The 18560-nt window shown below is 37.2% G+C and overlaps 1 protein-coding gene across 1 annotated transcript in view; it reads left to right on the top strand.

The window, feature by feature from the left end:
- Window positions 1-17983, top strand: part of LOC125225513 (DE-cadherin) — a 475716-nt gene extending 457733 nt beyond the window's left edge. Inside the window, exons 20-25 of the mRNA XM_048129267.1 lie at window positions 3750-3974; window positions 6057-6187; window positions 11955-12090; window positions 12705-12902; window positions 15779-15934; window positions 16319-17983. Of these exons, the coding sequence (XP_047985224.1) occupies window positions 3750-3974; window positions 6057-6187; window positions 11955-12090; window positions 12705-12902; window positions 15779-15934; window positions 16319-16443 (971 nt within the window). The 3' untranslated portion in view covers window positions 16444-17983. The remainder of the gene's footprint in view (window positions 1-3749; window positions 3975-6056; window positions 6188-11954; window positions 12091-12704; window positions 12903-15778; window positions 15935-16318) is intronic.
- Window positions 17984-18560: the final 577 nt, after the last annotated feature.

Here is an 18560-nt window from a genome sequence, read left to right on the forward strand (position 1 = left end):
CGAGAAAGCTATGAGCAATCATCAGTAGAAATGAACAAAAGATAGTCGGTCCCGTGTACGTAAAAGAGCGCGAGCGAGTCGTAGTTTGTTGCTGAGCGATGAACTATAAATCAATCAATCAATCAATTTATTTTGCTATAATAAGGGTTTGATTACAGATATTATTCAAAGTGAAGGTACTCCTTAATTAGCCATTCTTCATAGCATGCAAAATATTCACAACTATTTACATATGTACAAATCTTAACTATACAATGATATTTTTCACCTTTTTAAATGAAACATACCTACTACCAACAATACATACATACATACATACATACAATAACGCCTGTATCCCATGAAGGGGTAATAAAACTAAAGATTAAGGGGTTGACAGAAAACGAAACTGTGACATCCAAACTGTGTGTGATCGACTACCAACAATCATTACATTAATATTAAATGATTTTACATTAATTAATCGCTCGCTCTCTCTTTTATTGTCATTTAAATAGACAATATAAGTAACAAGTTTTGTTGAGTTTTTGTCCTGTTTTTGACTTTTGGCATGAGCAACGGTCTCTCGGCCCTCTCAGGTCACTGATAACAGGATAGGTAGTAGAAATCAAGCGGCACATGGCTATCACCGGGTCGGCCATGGACCGGCTCAGGAAAATATGGAAAAACAGAAACATCACAAATGCCACTAAAATGCGACTTGTCAGGGCATTAGTATCTCCCAATTTTCCCATACTTCTTTACGGTGCTGAGACGTGGACTTCAAGGGAAAAGAAGACAGATGTTCTAGAAATGTGGTGCTACAGAAGAAAGATAGGTTCAGATGCGATGGACCGGCCAAGTCAAGGCTGCACTCAGTGGCCCACTCTACGAATGCGTAAGGAATATCGATGCATTGTTAAGCTTGCTACCACCCCTGATGTGACGACTACCACTCTGCCAAGAGTGTGACGACAACGAAGAAAACAAGATCGTTCTTTGACTTAAGTATATTTACCGGGATATAGAAAAAATATCACAATTTTTTTTTTCCCATACAAATATGAAACACCCTAATAGACAACAACAGACTACAAATACGAAAAATTATCATTTTGTGACGGACATACGCGGTATAAAATGTTGTAAGTACTATAAAAGCTTGAACAACACTGAACACCTCAACCTCCTTTAACACCTCATTATGCAGAAACTAAAGGAGGTAGTCTGTGACAAGCTAAAGTAGGTATTTTATTTTTACAAACTTGGACGGGAAACTTAATTTTCTGGTGGACTTGTCGCAATTTGCGGCATTTGAGGACGCAAAGAAATGGCGGATTAGTGTTATGATTTGCTATATTCCTTACAAAATTTGATAAATTACGACTTACAAGGAAAATACTGATGAAGTGTGTTGTTTTGAACTTTTTGAGAAGTAAACATTTTTTGAATTTTTACAAAATTCAATGTTGTATGAATTTACGTATGTAGGTAAACACTTTATTCTACAAATAAAACAGATTACAAAACACGTTTCACACGAAAATGTACAACGTGCAAAGGCAGATTTATATATCTTAAGGGATCTCTTCCAGTCAACCTTTGAGCAATTTGTAGCGTTTTGGGCAATTGTAGTACATAGCTAAAGTTAATATAAATTAACGAATAACAGACCCCAATTAAGAAACAGCACCTGTCTAATATTTTCGCGTTTTCATGGAAACCCTTAAAATAATCTAGATAACATTAAATCAATTATATATATGAAACACATTTTTCGTGCAATACGCTGTATTGTTACTTACTCACTATACAACACTTACCAATATAGTCTAAAACTGTTCACTTAAATCCCAGTGGCATCCATATTTAGCTAACATCCTTAACACAGATTTCCTCTAAATTTACAAATGAGAGCAATCCAATCGCAATGGCATTAAAGATGCATTGGTTGCATTCTGTCTTGTCAGTGCATCTGAACGTCTTTAACATGCACATGCACAATGCAAAACGTCGTCTAAACATTGTACATTTTGGATGCACTGCATACAATGGATGTTTAGTACGATGCTGGTGTGAAATGAACTATGGGAAATACATTTTGGTAAAAATGTAAACCTTTGGCAGAGAAGTTTCATATTAAGACACTGGTCTCACCAAAAGAGTGAGCGATAGTAGAAACGAACAAAAAATAGTCGCTCCCGTTAATTAGGGTGGTTCAAAAAATACGTTTTTTGATTTTTCTTCTTCCACAGGGCTTTTTTTACTCGATTTGATCCCAAATGTCTGTATACAAAATTTCAGCGAGATAAGTGTTTAGGGGTCGCTATGATTTGACGATTTATCAGTTTTCATATAAAATTTTGGTACAAAATAGTAAAAAATCTAGAGTATATACATAGAAAATAGGAATTTTATCTTCGATGATAACATATTATTGGACTTTATTTTTTGTGCGATGTTGATGGACTAGGTTGAACCTGTAGCCTTAAAAGTCAACAATAAACTGTTTTAGCCATATTTTGTGCATTTTTTAGCATTTTGATGTCTAAAAACACTAATTGTGACTTGGTACGTAAAGACACCGGAATACGAATTCCAAAATGAGTCTTGCTTGCATTGCGCCGGTCATATTTGCTGATTTTACAATTTGAAAATTTTCGACTTCCATACTAACGGGCTCCTACTTGCAAATCATAGCAACCTCTAAATGAGCCAATAAGAAGCTAATTTTTGGTACATATCAATTTTTGACCATAATAGAACAAGAAAAACCTGTGGAGCGAAAATATATTTTTATTTCTCCATACATTCGTGAACCACCCTAGCCCCCGTGTAAATTAAATAAAAGAAACGCGATGATAGCGCGAGCGAGTTATAGTTCGTCGTCGAGTGATGAACTATAAATCGCTCCCTCTCTCTTATTTATACGGGAGCGATTATCTTTTGTTCGTTTCACTCAATTCAATCTATCCACTTTTGATGGGTGCCGTGCCTAAAGTTAGAACCTCTTTCAAAAAGAACTTACATTGGCAACTATATGAGTCGGCCCTTTTTTCACAAAGGTACTCTTTTGAAGACTCTAAAGTCATCAAAATTATCTTTATTTCAGGCAACTAGACAATTTTTATCTTTAAATATAGAAAACAAAGCGTTTCCGATGCACGCAAGGCTGCAATGCCAGGAAAGCGGCTGCGTAACCGCCGGAACTTTTAAAGCTCTTCCTTGGTAGGACGCTAGAATTTCAGTCAAAGCCACAAAGGAATAAAAATCCACATTGTATGTTAGATCCTGCCCTCAGCACAAATTTAAAATGTACTTACTGTTACATAGTTTACAGCAGTGATGGGAAAAAATTTCATTGGGGGTCAAAATTTTAAGGATTTTTAGTGGAGGTCCAGGCACAAAAATCCTATCGCGGACCGGACATGTTTCCAAGGCTGTAGGCCTACTTGCCCACCACTGGTTTACAGTGTCATTTTGTGACTCCCACATTGAGTTAACCTCCTTAGACATATGACAGCTGATAATCAGACATCTTTAATTTTTTTTGATATATCTATGCAGTATGGAACAAATAAAAGAATTCAAAAACATTTTGTAAGCTGACGATGAAGGTTCATATTACTGTTATTAATCTTAATTCACTATTACAGCTACATTCTGATACCATGATGTCTTTATTGCCACAATGCTGCACCGAAACTGCTAGAAAATTGTATAGCTGCTTGAAATAAAATTTGTATTCTAACTAAACATCTCTTTTCCAGATTTCCTCTCCCTGGAACTGGTGGACGGCTACCCGATTCTCCTAGTTAACTACGGCTCTGGAACGACGAGGCTCAACAACAGCGTTGTCCACGTGGCCGACGGCAAACCGCATCTCATCGAGATTGTGCTCATGAAGAGCTCCATAGAGATGTTCGTGGATAGATGCAAGCTGTCTACTTGTATGAGCTTAGCAGCGCCTATTGCACCGAGGGAGATACTTAATGGTAAGTTTTTTGAAGGTTCTCGAAGAAAACGAGCTCACTTGGTGGCTTTGCTTATGACATTTGGTGACTTTTTTTATGGGATAGGAGGCAAACGAGCAGACAGGTCGCCTGATGGTATGCGATCACTGGCGCCCATGGACACCCGAAACACCAGAAGTGTTGGAGGTGCGTTGCCGGCCTTTAAGATGGGTGTACGCTCTTTTCTTGAAGGTTTGAAGGTCGTATCGGTCCGGAAATACTGCTGGCGACAATTCATTCCACTAAACTGTGCGAGGCAGGAAGTTTCTGGAGAAACGCACAGTTGAGGACTGCCATCCATCTAAATGATGGAGATGGAAATGTTGTCGTGTAGGGCGATGGTGGAAAGAAGCGGTAGGGATTAATCCGAACAATTCCTCGGCTTCCATCACAGACAACTTTTTGTGCATGTTGCACACGCAATAATGTTAGGACTTTTTTTATCAGAATTTCTGTTAGAATTCCATACGGAAAATACATTATCAGATATTGCACAAAGATCCTTCTGTGTGGACGGCCACATTTCTGTAAGCGTCATTATACACAAATACTTGTTGAAGTGAAACTTAAAAATTTACTTCCCACAAGCCTTTTCACAACGGCCATGCAAGAATATTAAAATAAACCCATTTACATTTTTCCATCATTTTCCTAACGACAGCCAGTCTTAACTGCGTTTTTAGTTCGCTAATGAGTAGTTTATACGTATCTAGGGCGGTGTTTTTTGCCTGTTTCCATTATTGCTGGATTATACAGGGTCGCCAGAAATCTGATAAAACCTGCTTTTTATGCTGAATTAACGAGGGCGGTTAAATGGGCAAAAAGGCGCAGGGTTTATGGCCCGTGCTCCTCTTGAAATTTAATACTATTGACAGAGGTTTTATGGCCGTTACACATGGCAGTGAGTTTTCGGTAACGGTGAATTGCGAAAATTATCTTTATTTTGAGTAGGCGAACATATCGGTTATACGATTTATCAATATGCTTAGTCATAAAACTGGGTTTATAATTACCTACTGCCGCACATTTTCTTTGGTGACATAATTATGACATTTATCTGTACTTCGATTGTGATAAATGTACTTGAATAGATCCTAAAAGTGTAGTGTGGCATTTATTCTGTGTCCACTTGACTTATATTGACCGGGATATATTTTTCGACGCAGTTGATCAATATAAGTCTAATGAAACTAACCGTGAATCATTTTAAAGACTTATTGATTATGGCCACGTTTCCTTCTTCGACATTAATATTGTAGGTACGCAAACGTTCACGAATGCAGAATTAAGAGCTCATTAATATGTATATGCTCATTAAATTGATACCTAAATGTCCAAAATCCATATGTCCACTAGCCCAAAACGTGGTTTCTCGCATCGATTGGTTCTAAATTCAAATGCTAACGTCTGCAATACATTTCCATACATTATTACTATAACAATCTCTTGTTTTTGCTGAGCGCGCCTTTTCCAGCATAGTCCCGACCTCTTGTACTGTACTAGTATTCCTATCATAAAATTTTAGTTTACAACTGGGTGGGAAAACAATGCCACTGTCTGTAGGATAAAGTTTCCCGACGTTTATTTTGCCTATTTTGAACTCTTTGAGTTACAGCGCGGCTAGTCGTTAACCAACTTTCTGGTGTTGCTTTTTGCTTCAAGTTAAGCGTGCATACATTATGCAATTTAGACTACATTTTAATATTTTAGGGCTGTCAAATTGTATACTTTATGCAACTGTAGCTGCGGAAAGGTACTTGTGACTCTAAAATGTATTCTAACACGCTAGAAGTACATGCAGTGTTGTTTGAGAAAGTTTCACTAGCACGCCACTTCGAGCGGCATTTGATTTACCTAAATTTCTGAATTCGACTTGTGTGTAAATATAGATAACTAGTTTCTATCCAGCAATTTCGACGATATAAAGTATCGGGATGACCAAGAAGACGAAGATTTATATACACATACCCACACAAAAGTTATGATGAAATAAAAGAATGCTCTTATGTTATTTCGATTGGCGTATACATTGTTCTTTACATTAATATATATTTCGTTCTACAGTGAATGGACCCCTTCAACTGGGCGGAGCGACCATCGACTTCAGACATTTAGCGCACCAGTTTGGCTGGCAGCACGTCCCGACCAACCAGCATTTCGTTGGCTGCATCAGCAACTTCACCTACAACGACTTTGTAAGTACACAACTACTACTTTACATTGATTTAAACTAACACGATTTTTTAAAACTGAAACAGGACCTAATTGCGTTACTTACGTTTATAATTTCGTCACATTACGTGATTAAATTCCATTTTAGTCCTAAGAACTGCTACTATATTTGGTTTCATCTGTCAGTGTAGCGTGGTAGTTCGACAGCAAGTACATGATGATCGAGGGCCTATTCAGCAACGGGCGATATATTACTAAAATTCGAAATATTTTATATGTCTTCGAAATTTTTGAGAGACTACAAACAAGGCACAGGAACATCTATATTTCTTTACTACATTGAACCGATGAAAAAATATAAACTATCAATGTTTTTCTGTAATTTTAATTTCGTCAGTAAAAATTTCTTATCCATACTAATATTATAAATTGGAAAGTGTGTGTGTCTGTTTGTCCGCCTTTCACGGCAAAACGGAGCGACGAATCGACGTGATTTTTTAGGTGGAGATAGTTGAAGGGATGGAGAGTGACATATGCTACTTTTTGTCTCTTTCTAACGCGAGCGAGGCCGCGGGCAAAAGCTAGTAATAAATAAATCTTCGCCTTGCACAATATGCCCGAATATTTAATATACGAGTATAACCAAACGAAATATTTCATTCACTTCAATTTATGCTCTAAGGTTTCTTAAAGGAAATAACTATCTTTTGCTGCGGAATCTCGCGAGAGCATAGAAGATGCTCCGTGAAATTTCTTCAACTTACGCCGCATTTGTTAACTCTTCAAGTTACAGACGGATACAAAGATATTCTTTAATAAAGCTTCACAAGCGCATAGTTTTGATATATTTATTGCATTTGGATAGCGACTGCAGCATTTTTAGTGATGTGCACTGTCGCTGCGATTGGAAAGATTTACTGTGTACTTACATAAAGGAAAGGCATGGAAAGATTTAGTGAATTCTTTTTTCATACTTTGCAGCATGAAACTGACGTTACAAGTTGTTGAAGGGGGGGTAGGTACTTGATTACTGAATTTATACGATTTATAAAATAGAAATTGGTATCTAAAAATAAGTGCATTCTACATTTTTCTATTAATCTTCTGATGCTTTATTTCATGTTTGGTGTAAAATAATTTAGGTATTTTAAAATTAATACCACCCAACATAACGCCGCCCGCAGTGATGCTGCAAAAGTAATGCCCTTGCAATCCGAATGTAACCAACCTATATTGTTAAACTCGTTGCACCTAACAATATTAAATAAAGCAACGCTTCGTGTATGGGATTCAGCAAAATATTCCAAGTTGCCATTGTGGCTGTTTTGAACAAAATTAATTACTTCCCGAAGCTATTACCTGAGTGTGGTGCGGCACAAAACTTGTTACTTTGTAAAGTCAATCTTGGAGTCTATTCGACGCAAACCAAAGTCTTATACATCGTGAGTCGTAAATTGTACTAGGTCTAACAGGTGACAGTGTTTTATGCTGAAAAAGGTTGACAGATTAAAGTATATTGCCCTCTTGTAATCGAGTAGCAACCTTTGCACATAAACTTCTCTACAGCATATATAGATTTTGTGAAATAACAGGTTTCCACACATAATGATTATATTCATTAACTGGATCAGACAAATAAATGCCTTTGCCGGGATTCGAACCGAGGACTATCGGCTTAGCAGGCAGGGACCAAATCGGCCGTCAAAAATTTTGCAGAAAGGAATCCTCTACTATAGGTTACTTGCCTCCTAGTCAAATCAGCTTCTTTTTAAGAACTGTCAAAACGAATTTGATCGACTTGCTAATAAGGAATTTAAACGAAATCGAAAAACTTTATGTATTTCTACCTGACTTTATTAAATATAAATTGGAATTAAAAATAACTTCTGTCCATGTTTTTCTTATAATTATCTGATTCTTTATTTCGTGCATGGTATAAAATATTTTAACTACAGTCAAGTTCTATTAAAGAAAGGATGCTTACATATTAAAATATAATGCCCTCATCCATTTTTCAAGCGCTCCATAATATATTTAATATTTGCCGTACCGGTGTGAAACTAAGTGCGCTAAGAATCTCACATTAATGTGTTACCGCGAAGTTACATAATTTCATTAAGGAATATTAATTCCCGTGATTTATTCAGTGGTTCATATTATTGTCTTAATAAAGCTTGTTTTGAGGAGGAAAACGTAAATAATGGTAACTACCGCCGTCGTTTCATTCAATATTCGTTTTACAATATGAAATAAAGGCCGTAATTTAATGTGCAATTTAAAATATTTACAATTAATAACTATACACAGTGTAATATAAGGAAACCGAATAATTTTTACAGCATATTCTTCATCATATTAGAAGAGTAAATTGTCATTTAAACTTTTCTGGATTTCGCCTACTTTCAGAGTTATAAGCATTTAAAAAAATAACAATTACTTATTATTTCTCAGTATAAAACGCTATTATGATGGCGATGATACTGTTATCTGACATAATCTAACTATCCTTGTTGATAGATGTCAAAAAATAACTAGTAACTTATTGAAAAAAGTTTTTTTTTTTTAATGTAAATTTTTGTTTTAAGAGTCAGTTTTACGAATAACAAAAAAATTTTTTTTTTGGCGAAATTCCCTTGACATCAAATAAGATTTTATCTTTATTTTGCCCTCTGAAATGCGTAGTTAAAATCTTTTGGTTCCCTCATGTTACACCGTGTATATATTATATACCTATATATTTTAATAATACTGAATAGTAAAGCTTTTGATTTTATAATTTGTGCCGAACTTTATATTTATTTCTTAGCCTTAGGGCAATTTCACATTATCCGATCCGATATCGGATGTAGGAAAGATGTCAAAGGCAAATGTCAAATATGTAGGATATAATGCCCTTCATCCAGGCCTCGTAGCCGAATGGCATTTCTGCAACGCGAAACGAAACTGCCAATACGCAAGAACGATAGAGATAGATAGCTACGAAAGAGATATTATCGTGAGCGTTTGTGCATTCGGCTACGCACACAGGGATCGGATAACGTGAAGACGCATTTATTAGGAAATTTCATAGATTAACGACATACGTAATCAGACATCGCATTTGCTATAAATTTCGGTGCAGCATGATCGAAATAAAGGAGTTTATATAAACATTTTCTAGGAAGCTGATCAATCATATTACAGTTTATAATAATTAACTATTCCAGCTTGGTTCGGGCATGCATATCTAATGCCTGCGACAATGCTACACCGAAATTCCTAGAAATTTACAATATCTGAACATGACTGATCGAAATCAAATTAATTAATATCCTGGTTGTTAATCATTACTTGAAACTGTCACATATATATGCAACTAGTTTTTGCCCGCAGCTTCACTCACGTTAAATTCGATACTTGCGGACTGCTCTATACAAACTTCCACCCCCCATTATGGGGAAAAGGGGGGTTAGAAAGAGACCAAAAAGTAGCCAATGTCACTCTCCATCCTTTCAACTATCTCCACTTAAAAAATCACGTTAATTCATCACTTCGTTTTTCCGTGAAAGACGGACAAACAAACACACACACACACACACACCCATTTATAATATTATATAGTAGGTACCTATTGTACCTATGGATGAGTGACTGAATATCATTTTATACCTATCAAGTAACGTTGTAAACATTCAAAACTTATGTATGAAATTCACGCGTATTCACTGAAATTGTCGTCAATTAGTAACTTTCAAAGGCCCTCCCGGAAGAACCCTAAAGTTGCAGCACCTCGTTAGTTTAAATAAAACAGAACCTATTATAAATATGCAAATGTACTAATGTCAAGTTATGAAACAACACATCGCCATTTAATCCTGCCGTATTAGCATTTTCACATCATTAATCAGAGCGTATGTTGTGTGTTTTGTAAATTCACATTTGTACATCTACTTAGTTTTGGTAAATAAAATTAATGAAACTTGTGTTTTGATAATATAAACACGTAATTACGGACGTCGTGAATAAACTTTTCATGCCATATTTTATTTTAAAGGTTCTTATTTAGCGTGTGTAGTTTACGTTTAGTAGTAAAACCCAAATGAGGCAGGTAGTAGAAATACAAAAATTTCCGAGAAAAATTAATACTCATTAAAATGGTCAGATGCACACATAAAATATAATTGTATTTCTAAAGAATACGATGTAGGTATATAGCATTTATGTATTTTAAGTGCAAATGTTTAATTATATTATGTAAGTATTTTACATAGGTAGGTACTGTTTCTGTTACTCTTTACCTTTGAACATAAAGTTACAATGATCAAATGATTTTGTTACGCAATTTATTAAAAAAAAGTATTGTTTTAATTCTTTATTATTTTACGCTAAAATATTTAGCAAACATAGTATGCGTAATCCAGAATTTTTTGAAGTATCACCGAACTCATCCCAGGTGAAAAATGGCCCATTTTTACAAAGTTTCCCCCCATTTTCTTTATTTGGAAATTTTCATGTAGTTTCCACTACATTTTCATTTGGGTATGAATCGCGTAAAAAATACCCATGTTACAAAAAAGTGGCGAAGACAACTTTGAACTAAATAGCCCAAATAGAAGAGCTAGTCAAATCAGCTTCTTTTTAAGAACTGTCAAAATGATTTGCTAATATGGAATTTTATTACTATGAAATACTCATAGCTGGGCACCGTTAATCAAATAGTTAACTTCGATAATCGTTAATCCGTTACTTAAAAAGTTAACTTCGTTAATCGTTAAAGCGATACATTTCGGTAGATTTAACGGAAGTTAAAGTTAATCGATAATCCGTTAACACGTCATAAAAATAGGACTCACTGTAGGTATTATGTATTTCTATTTACTAAGTATCCACCAAAAACCATTACGCTCCGCGCACACGGATGCAACAGTTGCACGGCGACATTTTTTGTCTCTGTCGTCACTCCGTAGACGCACGACAGAGACAAAAAATGTCGCCGTGCAACTGTTGCATCCGTGTGCGCGGGCCCTTAAAACCTGTGACGCCAATCGGTAAAAAACCCAAATGTAATAATTACTGTCTCTTCGGGCTTTTGCCGCCGTTGGTTGGCTAATAGATAACTTGGTAGAGTAATCTAAGGCCCGCGCCGGACTCTAACTCGATGCGTCGGTTGCGCGATTTGTCTGCCATGCCTGATGATTGCACTCTATTCCCAGGTTAGTGATCGATCTAGCACGCCTAATAAGATTTAGAAGATCTCGAATAAGTGATCCAAAATCGCCAATTGGTCTTTAGACTGTTTATAACCGACGGATCTGCTTTTACCGATAAAACCTAGGTTTTGCCGTACTACGGGCTTTTACAGTAGCAGTAAGAACGTGGTTTTCGCGGCGCAGCGAGCCGCTTGGGGTGCTGGATTAACGATTAACGGACTCGATGAAATTTAACGGAAGTTAACGAATCCGTTAACATTTTTTAAAGTTAACTTAAAAGTTAATCCGTTAATCGAAATGTTAACTTCGTTAATTAACGATTAACGGATTAACGAGTTAATGCCCAGCTATGGAAATACTGAGGAGTGACGTCACGGTGAATTAATGTACTTTATAACTTTCTCTTTGACTTATTAAATGTTAATTATGTTTAAACATAACTACTGTCCATATATTACATTTCTTCTAATTATGTGGTGCTTTATTTCGTGCACTGCATAAAATATTTTATTTTAAGTATAGGAAACTAGCCTATACTATAGTGGTAAGTTTTGTAACGATATTGTCTATGGTTCTATTCTAAGCTATGTTTTGCCCTCAGTACTACAACCTGGGCGAGCCGTCCGTGCACCGCAAGGCGGATCCGGGCTGCCAGCTCAGCGTGTCCACAGCTGTCACTTTTGGCATCGACACTAACTTCCTGGTCGCCATCTTGGTTTGCATCGCCATCTTAGTCAGTGAGTATTCGTATAGTTATATTTTTAAAATGTGCATTAATTTTTATTGGTATCTAAAATTACAATTGTTGATCAGTAAACAATGGGATTACAAGTGTTTCTTAATAAATAGTTAAAGGTACATACTTGGTACCGTCCAATACGTAGTACTTGTAATTTATAATTAACCCTTGAGTACCTGTAATTATTCGGTTAAGAACTGCGGCAATAATATTTATTGATCTCATAGTTATAAAATATCGTGCGTATTGTAGGTACTAACAACAACAAGTTAAACAAGAAAGTAATTTATTTTAACAAACTGAAAACCTGCTTGCTTTCTTGTAAAACGAGAAAAATCGTTTTATACAGGAAACTATTTTTTCCATTTATCTGTTATTAAGTGGTGAGAATAAATAGAATATATTTTAAATTTCAAGATAGGCTGGTAATTATGCATGCATTTATTATCAGTCTATCAGAAAATAAAAAAGAAATCTGGCCACGATATTAAATTTCTTTTCTGTCGCTTAGGACTGTACCTACTTAGGACTGTAATCCGGTCGTAGTTTTGACTTTCATAGGCGACTGCCCAAATAGTAGAGTAGCGACTAATATATTGTTCTCTTTCGCAGTCTTACTACTAGCAGTAGTAGTCCACCGGCGCCGAGCGGACGCCTGGGCGGAGAAGGAACTCGACGACATCAGAGAAAATATCATCGCGTACGAAGACGAGGGGGGCGGCGAGGGGGACGCCGGCTACGACCTGCACGTGCTGCGGCAGATGTACGACGGGCCGCCGCCAGAGGACGGCACGTTCATGCACGCTCCAGGTAACGACACCACACATCACACTAGGGAGTAAGACGAGGGGGCGGCGAGGGGACGCCGGCTACGACCTGCACGTGCTGCGACAGATGTACGACGGGCCGCCGCCAGAGGACGGCACGTTCATGCACGCTCCAGGTAACTACACCACACATCACACTAGGGAGTAAGACGAGGGGGACGCCGGCTACGACCTGCACGTGCTGCGGCAGATGTACGACGGGCCGCCGCCAGAGGACGGCACGTTCATGCACGCTCCAGGTAACGACACCACACATCACACTAGGGAGTAAGACGAGGGGGGCGGCGAGGGGACGCCGGCTACGACCTGCACGTGCTGCGACAGATGTACGACGGGCCGCCGCCAGAGGACGGCACGTTCATGCACGCTCCAGGTAACTACACCACACATCACACTAGGGAGTAAGACGAGGGGGGCGGCGAGGGGGACGCCGGCTACGACCTGCACGTGCTGCGACAGATGTACGACGGGCCGCCGCCAGAGGACGGCACGTTCATGCACGCTCCAGGTAACGACACCACATATCACACTAGGGTGTAAGACGAGGGGGGCGGCGAGGGGGACGCCGGCTACGACCTGCACGTGTTGCGGCAGATGTACGACGGGCCACCGCCGGAGTACGCACGTTTTTGCACGCTCCAGGTAACTATAGTACAGGGGGAGACTATCACACTAAGGTGTAGTAGAGACAACGGTCTACGAGGACGAACGGTCGCAAGCAGATGTATGACGGGTTAACGGGCCGCCATTGGAGGATAGCACGTTTATGCACGCTCCAGGTAACACGGCCTACGCTGCCAAAGTTTGTTCGGTAGATGAATGACGAAAATGTTTGTCTAAATTCCTTTATAATAAAATGTTACATTAATTCGTTGCTTCTTTTTAAACGTCTTTCGTATGTTTGTCTAAATTCCTTTATAATAAAATGTTACATTAATTCGTTGCTTCTTTTTAAGACGTCTTTCGTAGCGTAAGCGCTAACTGCTACAGCTACAAACATACTCGTACAACCGAGCTTCGACAATCCTCTTACCGTCTTACTGCATTTATAAGCATGTCACGTCACTCAAGCCAGTTTTTGCGCCCTATTTACGACTTCGCTTAAGCCAACTTAACCCCATAGCTCAAACTTTAAGTGGGCTAAGAACCATCAATCAGATTTACTCGGATTACCTGGAAGAATGAAAAAATATACGCCGACCTAGCCCCGTGTTATTTCTTAATTAAAACTTTTGCACGGGAAAGATTAACTTTACCTCCGGTCAGAGTTAAAACAACTATTACAATATACCAAGTTGAAGAATGAAGTAGTAACTTAACGAGTGTTTCTAGAAATTACAAAGGTTCTCGCTTTTAATTGAATATGCTCGAAGCTAAAGAATCAGCAGTAATTTAAGTGTGCTCTTAGTGTAATGCCTGAGTGGACGCTCAGAGCGGAGCGTTCGGCGGGGCGTGCAGCGAGGCTTGCGACCGTGCGTCCACCCTATGCAGCTCGACTCTGTACACTTGTAGTAGCTTCAATTTTATTATTTGACATCCCCCCGCCATGTCTGTCTGCCCGTCCGTCCGTCCGTCCGTCCGCGGATAATCTCAGTAACCGTTAGCACTAGAAAGCTGAAATTTGGTACCGATATGTATATCAATCACGCCAACAAAGTGCAAAAATAAAAAAAATGGAAAAAAATGTTTTATTAGGGTCCTCCCCCTACATGTAAAGTGGGGGCTGATTTTTTTTTCATACCAACCCCAACGTGCACGTTTTTTGATAATGTTAATATTTTCGGAATATGAGCGTATACTCAGACCTTACACTTAATTTCACGTTTTTTAAGCTTTTTCTTTCACCAAACGCTTTGTAAACATTGGTTCTCGATTGAAATGTGCCGCCTTTGAAACATTTTCGTTTGTAGAATCGTGTGTTTTGTGTTATCTTGTTTCGGCGCCAAATACTGTGCGGTACTTTGACGAACGGTAGGAACGAGAAACTTGAATAAACACAAGCCTTAGTCAACGTTGTACTAGTTTGTACCTGGGCAACAAGTCAAAACATTTTGTAATCTGAGTTAGAAAACACAATATGAGTCATGAATTCAATTGTACTAAAATAAGTATAAGTAGTGTGATGGGCACTTTTGCGTCGGGAACGATGCGGGGTCCTAGTATTAAATAGTTAAGTATTATACGTGTTCTATATTGTATATAATCTTATGTTCATGTCAATAAAATCAAATAACATCTACTTATTAAATAAGTATACACGTATCATTGAAATAGTTATTTGTTATACAAGGGGGCAAAGTTGTATTTTAACACACGAGAAGTAAAATACATTTGCACCCGAGTGTAACACAAAACTTTTTCCCCTCACTACAGCGAGGAAACTACAACGCAAAAAATGCGTTTATCACTGCTTTCAGTAGTTCCACAGGTGGTAAATCATCTTTATTACTAGATTCACCTACTTTTATCAATTTTAAAGCAGTTAATTTGATTTTATTCAAGGTCAAATTAAAAGTAATTTGTAAAAACGCATTTTATCCACTAGTGGGTCTTTAGGTACCCATAGATATAGATAAAATGCGTTTTTACCCGCTGGTATTAAAGGACAAAACACGTGTTTCCGAGCTAGTGAGGGGAAAAAGTTAATATACCAGTGCCCTAGGCCGAGATGTATTTCGTTATATATTATTTATTAGCAAAAACACATACAAAATATTTGTATTTTGTTGCTAATCTAAATAAATGCAAAAATCATCAGACATCATAAATACAATTAAATTCTGAAAATGTCCCGATGCTGGTATCATTTCCTCCCTGCATCACTAAAACAATACTTTATAAATTTCACTTCTCCCACAGGTGTAGTAGGCGCGACGCCTGACATATCCGGGTTCCTCGACGACAAGAAGTCCGTACTGGACCGCGACCCGGACATCAACCCGTACGACGACGTGCGACACTACGCGTACGAGGGAGACGGCAACACTAGCGGCTCTCTCTCGTCGCTCGCCAGCTGTAAGTTACCCAATTTTTTTTTAATTTGAAAAGACGATCGTAGGCATTTTAGTCAATGGCCAGTGCCCATGCTATTTTTCATACATTGTAGAAATTCTTAAATAGCTGTATCCACACAGAGCAAAGTACATCGCGAGGCAATGTGCTGACTCGCTCGACCAACCTGGCTACCACTTCCCCATCACGACAATATATGACTGCATACAGTATAAATCCAAATTAATCGATAAGCTGAAATTATTCGCCAGCAGACATTTAAATCTCAATTATAATTTTCGTCATTTCTTTTGAAGTCCTATCTTGACGCCTACTCTGATTAATAATAAAATGCCAAATAATTATTAATGAACAAAACAATTATTTAAATAACTTTTATTCCAACAGGTACTGACGACGGCGACCTAAAATTCAACTACCTATCCACGTTCGGCCCACGGTTCCGAAAACTGGCCGATATGTACGGCGAATCGGACGACGACCGGGCGCCCCACGAGGAGTCGTGGTGCTAGCGCCACGCCTGGCTCGTGTAGCCACCCAAATCCACCCTTATATGACTCTTACACAAGGTAGACAACCCTGTGAGTGAATAGACCAAGCTTCGAGATGCCTTATCGCTTCGCGGCGTTTAGGGATGGAATTCTGTACTTCAAATCTTATTTTATATGTGAAAATCTTACGCAGCGTAAAACTGAAAGAAGGCATACACATCTTCATATTAACAGCAATTTCTCTAATATGTATAAAATGGGGTTTGATAGTTGTAGTGTGATTCCACCCTAATTTTCGAGACCGTAGCCTGTGTTCCAAGTGAAATTTAAGTGAAGGACCCACCGTCGGAATAAGTTCCATGTTAACAGAAATTGATCGATCTATAGGTAATTAAGAAGCCTGTGATAATTAATACGATTTAATTTACAAGCACAGGAACTAAAGAGTTCCATTATGAGAATTTTAAGGTTAGCTAATATTACGTCATTTTGAGTTATATTTTTTTACTTTGTGTAAAGGTTTAATAATATGTCTTCCATTGATTTCTGAGCCGAATGAAAACTTGATTTTATTTGAATGTTTAATCTCCTTATCATCAAAAGAAGTTCTTTTCGAAGTAATTATTATTCCCGGAATATCTTAGAAATACCCGTAAAAGAAAGTGACAGCTCAGAAATAAATTGAATTGTATTAAACCTACCAATTTATGTGGTTTTCCAGCACAGAAAGGTCCTTATGCTAGCAGTAAGATCCTTTTAATCTGAAATTCAATAGAAATACTGATAAAACGATCCTTATTGCAAGTGAAGCATAAGGGACCCTTCAAGCATAGAGTGCCACTACTTAATATCCAATTTTGAACCTTCGCGTAACATCACTTAAGAATATTCAAAACATTAGACATGTTAAATATGTTTTTAAGAAAATGACTGATTTGTAAAGCTGTTTAGGCATCGTTGTAGATACGCCTAAATTATTTCTTGTAGATGGTAATTTTTATATAAATTAAACTTAAGTACGTACAGCTTGGTTAAGCGTAAGTAATTTTAGTGTTTGTAAGTACTGCTGTATGTTCAATTGTTCATTACTTTTGTATGATTGTAAATTATTGTGTTGAAGGAACATTCTCGACCGGCAGTATTTAGGCCATTGCAGCTATTTAAGTATGAATTTAAAGTTAAGTGCCATTTTTTCACTTTTTGTATTTAGACATGAGTATTGACCATGTTTGGTCACTTTATTCCGTTTTAATATTCAATTTGACAATTACCATTTAAAAATTGACATTACTTTATAATTTCTCGAAGCTACAATTTACAAGTGGTTATCAATATCTAATATGACTAGTTGGAAAGAGACTTCCGCTTGTAACTTGTAACTTTTAGTTTTGAGAAATGAGCCCTTCGTGGTGTACGGCCTAAATGAAGGACAAATTATTTTTAGGAGCAAAAATTACAGTTTTTTCTTTCTCTGTCTTTTCTTACCTGTTTGAAGTGTGTGACGGAGAAAGAAAATGCAGTATTGTAATACAAAACATTAATTTGATGATGTAAAAACTCACACTAAAAAAAATGTATCTTCGAATCATTGACTTACTGAAACTTGTAAACAATTATTATTGTGAAACTTGTAAACAATTATTAAGGTCTAGTCTGTTTTTCATTATCATCCAAGAAAATAATCGAGTGTCGTGTGATGGCATTAAAACCTTGGCTTCGTCTTAAATGACATCGTTAGTAATATAAACGATATTTTCGAGTCATAAATTTAGATTATTGTAACTTACATCTACATTAAACTGAGTTATAATTATTATCTCAAAAGTCAGACTTAACATCTATTTATTAATGCAATTTGATTAAAACTATTTTAGGTACAAATTCAGAATTTCAACTATCGGTTTTTGAAATACACTACAATATTTTCGATATCAAGAGACACATACTAGACCTTAATAGGTACAATTCCTTAGTAAGGAAATCGTCCATTTGTGTTAGAGTTAAGTTTCTTTTTATATTCTTTATACTATGACGTACTTTTTTCATTGAAGGCAAACTTGTTTTTGTCAATTATTTATACAATTTGTTGTAACATAATCGTCCAGTTTTCTATATGGTGCATTTGAATAAAGAAATAA

The sequence above is a fragment of the Leguminivora glycinivorella genome, chromosome 1, assembly GCF_023078275.1.
Source record: "Leguminivora glycinivorella isolate SPB_JAAS2020 chromosome 1, LegGlyc_1.1, whole genome shotgun sequence".
Lineage (NCBI taxonomy): Eukaryota > Metazoa > Arthropoda > Insecta > Lepidoptera > Tortricidae > Leguminivora > Leguminivora glycinivorella.